The sequence below is a fragment of the Fusarium subglutinans genome (genome assembly GCF_013396075.1).
Source record: "Fusarium subglutinans strain NRRL 66333 chromosome Unknown NRRL66333_c0000018, whole genome shotgun sequence".
Lineage (NCBI taxonomy): Eukaryota > Fungi > Ascomycota > Sordariomycetes > Hypocreales > Nectriaceae > Fusarium > Fusarium subglutinans.
Genome location: NW_023502081.1, coordinates 519,661 through 525,339, shown reverse-complemented (window position 1 = coordinate 525,339; position 5,679 = coordinate 519,661). Strand labels below are relative to the sequence as shown.

Sequence of the window (5,679 nt, the reverse complement as noted above, 5' to 3'; positions counted from 1 at the left end):
GTTATTTAAAATAGGGTTAATACTTATTAAGGTAATAGCAGGCTTTTATTATAGGTATTAGATTAGGTAGTAGTAATAAGCTATACTAGTAGTAATTTATAGAGTTAAAATATATAGTTATAGTACTTAAATTAATAGTATAAATATTATATTATAAGAATTAAGGGTAATTATAATATAAAGGAAAGAAAGTAAGGGAAATAAAAGAGGTAAAAAGGTAAATTAGAAAATAAAGGTTTTAGTATTAAAGGAAAAACTATAAATATTAGTAAACTAAAGCTAGCTATATAGGTTAGTAATAGATTAGATTAGGCCTTAAGGCAATATAGTATAAAGAATACAGGTTAAGGAATAATACAGATAATCAACACTTGGGAAGATATAGGTATATTTAATAACGCAGCTTGCAGATCGTGACTTGTATCCTCACTGCTGTGCCTCCTTAAGGCTGGTATCTGTGGCGTATTGATCAGCAGCCAATCAATACTGGGGCTAGCCCCACTCTTTTATGTCCCTGGTGCCATCTCGGTTTCTAAGGGGCATATGCTGCCCCCTCAGAATGGCTCAATAGCAATTGTCCACTTGTACATAGAGGTCGGAGGCTCCAATGGGCCTTAACAAGCTCAAAATCACCTGACCAAATTGAAAGTTTTCGGGCAATCGAAAACGCAAAAGCTACTATGCAGTGCGAGCCGAGACCTCCACAACTAACAACGATAACGAATAGTTATATTGTCGGTAATTTTATCTACCATGGGGATCTATAGCTTCTTACTCACTATTAGAAATGACCCTTTTTTCTTAAGAATCACGAGCCTGTAGGGTTTGACTTACCATGATAAGTGAAGTTCAAGGCGCATAGTCCCTACTGTGAGAACTCACGTTACTAAGGTACCCAAACCCCGCGCCGAGTCTAATTAGATATGAGGAAATGCAGCTATTCAATACCTTTGAATGTAAGTTAAACCATAATTGTTTCTAGCAATGAGATCTCATATGGTACAAGTATCTTATTTCGTTTATTCTTATAGCCCGAACGCCAATTGTAAACCTTAAATGCATTGTCCCATGTGCAGGGTAATCATCCTCACTCTTTGCCATCCCATCTGCTACCCGGTACCTTACTCACAGACGCCGTCAGCGTATCGCATGTACGGGAGTTTGCATGTTTCCTGCCAATGTGTCGTCTCATATTGGTCTTCTGTGTGAACGTTTCTTTGCAATGGTGGCATGGTACTTTTTTTCTGAAGTTGTTTGCCTGTCAGTTTGTCTACGGTCATCGCGTCCTTGAGATAAGATACACACAGCTTGCGATCTCGCGCACATACTGGGTGCTGACGTCGTGCTACTTGGGGTGTCTTTGTCATGTCTGTGGGCGAATAAACAGCTTTGCAGACTTTTGCAAAGGCCTGGCCGCTGGGAAGTATTTCCTGAGCACCATATTAGTCTTCCTCTATGCTCCGAACATGGTTCAGCATCATACCTTTCCGACTATTATTGTGTAGTCTCGGACTTTGTCGATGTTCCGGAAATAATTCAGATTCACAAATCTGTCCACAATGGCGAGTATTCCACGAGCAGATGGATCTTCAAAGGGATCATGTCGCCTCAGAGCCTGGGTGAAGTTCTTAATCGCCATTGGAACATCGGGATATGGCCCTTTCGCAGTCGCTCCATGTCCACTCAGAATGTCCATTGATCCCTGCGATTGGCGATGAAGCTTGTCAAGATGTTCATGACTGCCGATTGGCGTAGATCCCCAGTTGGGAATTGGAGTTCTAGGGCGTCAAGTACAGTGGGGGGTGCCTCTTCAGTGCCTGCCACCTGGAAATTAGGCCCCTGTAGAGAACAGGGTACCTCAAAGAGACCGCCCCAGAAGGGGTCAGAGAAATCGTCGAACAATGAGATGTCGTGCATAGTTGTACCCTACGATACCATACGATCCTGGCCATTGAACGGAGAGACTGACTGGAAGACCTGTTTTTTTTTTGGAAGGAGGATGCTGTCATGTCATTCCAGAGCCGTTGAATGATCTCGTCGAACAGTTGGCGATGCTGAGGATTGCCTATCAAATCCCGCCAGATATTGATGTCGCGAAAAATATTGTCAGCATCTGGCTTGCCCATTTTCTGGGAATGCCTTAAAGCAAGATAAGACAAGCTATAAAGCGCAAAGATACCATCAAGATCATCAGACTCGGAGCCTGTCAAGGTGTTGCGAAAGGTAAATATAGCAGTCTCGTATAAGTGGGCGGAAGTTGGGAAGGACTCCAACAAAGTGTGAAGGCCTGGAAGATCTCCTTTTTGTGTAATATCGACCAGACTTTGCCAGTAACGTTGGATCTTGAAACGGAAGTCAAGAATAGCTTCCCAGCGCATAAGGCTCTGTGGTTTGGTGCTGAGGACATGGGTAGCACTGGAGTTTGTCTCATCGAGATAAATCAGGCTCGCAAGCAAACCATCAATTACCATGGTGGCATTGGCCTTTGCTGGAACAGACATATCGATGGACGATTAAAGGACTCCAATGTAGACATCGATCCAAGACAATGGCAATGAGAATGGCTATATTCATAAGGAGACCTGTCGTGAAGTCCAGGAGGAACAGTGGACCATGCATCTTCCTCGAGCCTCGAGCCTCACGCCTCAAGCCTCATGCCTCAAGCCTCATGGCGGTAAAGCTCTGGCCTTCAGGAAGGAGGGTGGGGGTTTTGGCAGGGATCATGCCGCCCTCGAAAGCTTTAGCGAGCCAGAGCCTACAGCATGTTTTGAGCGGTTTTGCGGTGTGCCTTTTGGCTCATTGGAGTCAAATGCTCCAGTATGTGCTCCGTACACTAGCAGTCCCGGCAGAAGGTTCAGGACCAGATAATGAGTCACGGCCCGTCCGAGAATCTGTGAAAGCCAGATCATAGGCACCACCGTAGCCCTTCGACTGTAAGTGCAGCAGGAGCAACGGCATCCAGGCTTAGAAAGACGGTGGGCTCCATATGATGAGTCTCCAGGGTCCCGAAATGCGCAGCGTAAACGGAATCTCAAAGGAACATAGCGCTGACAGAAGAGCTGGAGGCGATTAGGGCACCACGCTTTATTGACAATGTACTTGGCTTATGGTTTGCCATACTTTGCATCTGGAGGATGCGCCTTGGGACGTCACGTCCGAAATGGTCCTCCGAACACGCCGTCACTCGGCCGAGAACAACAATGCTAATGCCACGCCTTATAAAACTCACAGGCATAAGCATGTGCCCCCCTCCCTGACGTCCCTCATGTGTCATCTGTGTACCCTTGTCTTATGTCTTTGCATATTACTTCTCCTCGAGAACATTCTATGACAGATGGAACAAGGAAACTTCTTTCTGTGATGTTTTTTTTAGTGCTTATAACATTAATGGGTTATTAAATGACTTACAGATCTGACCCTGTAATGGGCTGCACTGGGTCGCTTCTTGGCATAGCGAGTGAAGTCGCCCCGAGTGTATTCACTACCAATCGGCAGTACTTCACAAACGGCCTGTCAGGCATAGCTTCCTGCACCAGTATATGTCAACTCAGCGACAGTAATACGATCGGGTTCATTGCAATTCCTTACCTTGCCGACGATGAGCATGTATTCCTGAACATCTTCAGTGGTTCGTAGGTACCCAAGCTGGATAAACCTATCCACGACCGAAATTATCGCTGAGAACGTGGTGTCGAGAGAGAGTTCGGTTTGTCGCATGCGCTGTATACAAGACTTGACCCCCTCATCGACTCTGGGCGTTAGGTGATTGACAGGGCAATTGGCGTATTTTGTAGTGGCTCCCCGACCAGAGAGGATCTGGGGGAGCTCCCCACATTCTTCTAGAAAGTACACCAGTTGAGTGATGACCGCTGATCCTTGTAAGTCTCGTAGACTTGGACGTTCAGCCCCGGTAGGTCGGGTCCGATAGCTTTCAGCACAGTGCCTCTGCACCATCTGATTTGTGGATTCAGCACCCAGGGCGAAATAGTCAGGCACGGGATCACCACCGTAATTAGCAAGATAGTTTAGGAAGTCATCCTCGATAAGGTTGTCTTGGTGTGATGACATTCCAAATGGTGCATCTTGATAGGTGAAACCAAAGGGCTCACTGTATTCTGCCATGTGTTGTGAGGGACCCGGGGTCGGGTTCAGATTGGCTGTGCCTGGGTACAGTGCCTCCATGATATGAGTGAATGCTTGCCGATGATCGCGATCGCTAATCGAATCTCTCCACTGATCGATGCAGGGGGATGCATCATTTGTCGACAAGCTGCCCTTGTTGCTGAGGTAGGATGAGGTAGCATACGACAGAATACAAAGCGCAACGATTTCTCCTAGCGTATGTGGGGGATGACCAGTCAGAGTGTTTCGAAATGACAAGACCGCGGCCTCGTAGAAGGTTGTGGGGCTCGTCAAGGTAGCGAGGGTGTCATTGATATTCATAGGTCCCAGGGAAGGGAGTCCGTTCATCATCTGGCACCAGTAGCCATGTAGAATGGCCCGAATATCACCCATGCATTTCCACGACTCGAGGCTCTGCGGACGTGGAACCAATGAATTTGTGTTTGGCCATTGAGTGGCATTCAGTCTTGTTACGTCAAGAAATAAGAGACCACTTAGAAACCCGTCGGCAGCCGACAGGGCATCGAGGTTGAGGTCTAGGGTCATGGTCCCCATGAGCGTCAGTAAAAGTCTTGAGTAGAGCGAGATAAAAGGTTTTAGGCGTCGCAATTGAATCAGATAGCCGTGAACAATATCTGGAGAGAAATTATCCTTTTGGCTCCTCTTACGATCGTTATATACATATATATTAATTGAGGTCTGCAGTGTTGACAGACGGTGATGGACAGCCAGGATAGACAGCCAGGACAGGCGATGAACTGATGCGTACCCTCTGGGCCAATCAATCAACCGACCGTGAGATCTGAACAACGACTGGAGAGAGTGTTCTTCGGGAATGAAAATGACAGACGCTGATCAGGGCCCAATCAGCCGGGATCAGTGCTATCGCGATTTTGATTGGAACACACATTGCATGCATTCCCGGGGCCAGCTGTTCATGACTTCATACATAGGGCTCTGGAGATGGAACCACCATGAATAATACAGATTGCGCTACTTCCAACGTTCTTGCTGGTCTTCGGGACTGTATGCGATTACTACAAAGACGTTTCAATCCAAAGACGAGCCAGTAAGCAAGCGAGATGGACGTTCGAGCTTCTGAATGGACAGCGATGAGACCAGGTCAGCGTCTGACGAGTCCTAGATAGGCAAGGCCATCCCAGTACATTTTCAGTGGTGGCATCGCACGATTGGATATCGCGTGCTCTGGGGGACAGCCTCACAAGACTCATCTGCAGCTCATGTAAGTGATTGGACGAGAATAATCGAACGAGAGCCCTACGGTACAACAGCAGGCAGATACCTGGCAGACTGAGAAGTATGTAATAGTGGGTATCCGGACTCCAACGACCCGACTTGTTGGTGGTAAGGCGCCCTGTCGGCCGAACCGTTGGGATTGCAACCAGCGACTTGGGGCTGCTCCAATTGAGCAAGAACCCTGGCACCTTGGAGACTTTCTGGTGCAATAGTCGATTGACTGAACAAACAAAGCATGTTATCAGCTAATGTGCACTGAGGCTACCAACAGACAACCTGCCGTCAGTTCCCAGCAGGCCA

At 47.1% G+C, this 5,679-nt stretch overlaps 1 protein-coding gene across 1 annotated transcript; it reads right to left on the bottom strand.

Moving 5' to 3' along the window:
* Positions 1–1,121: 1,121 nt before the first annotated feature.
* On the bottom strand, positions 1,122–4,668 carry FSUBG_2191 (uncharacterized protein; the record flags this gene model as incomplete). The annotated part of the gene is made up of 6 exons (XM_036679939.1): positions 1,122–1,430; positions 1,484–1,778; positions 1,978–2,483; positions 2,833–2,931; positions 3,409–3,510; positions 3,589–4,668. The coding sequence occupies 6 exons, from the start codon at positions 4,666–4,668 to the stop codon at positions 1,122–1,124; spliced, it is 2,391 nt and encodes a 796-aa protein (XP_036542467.1).
* Between the last annotated feature and the right edge of the window lie 1,011 nt (positions 4,669–5,679).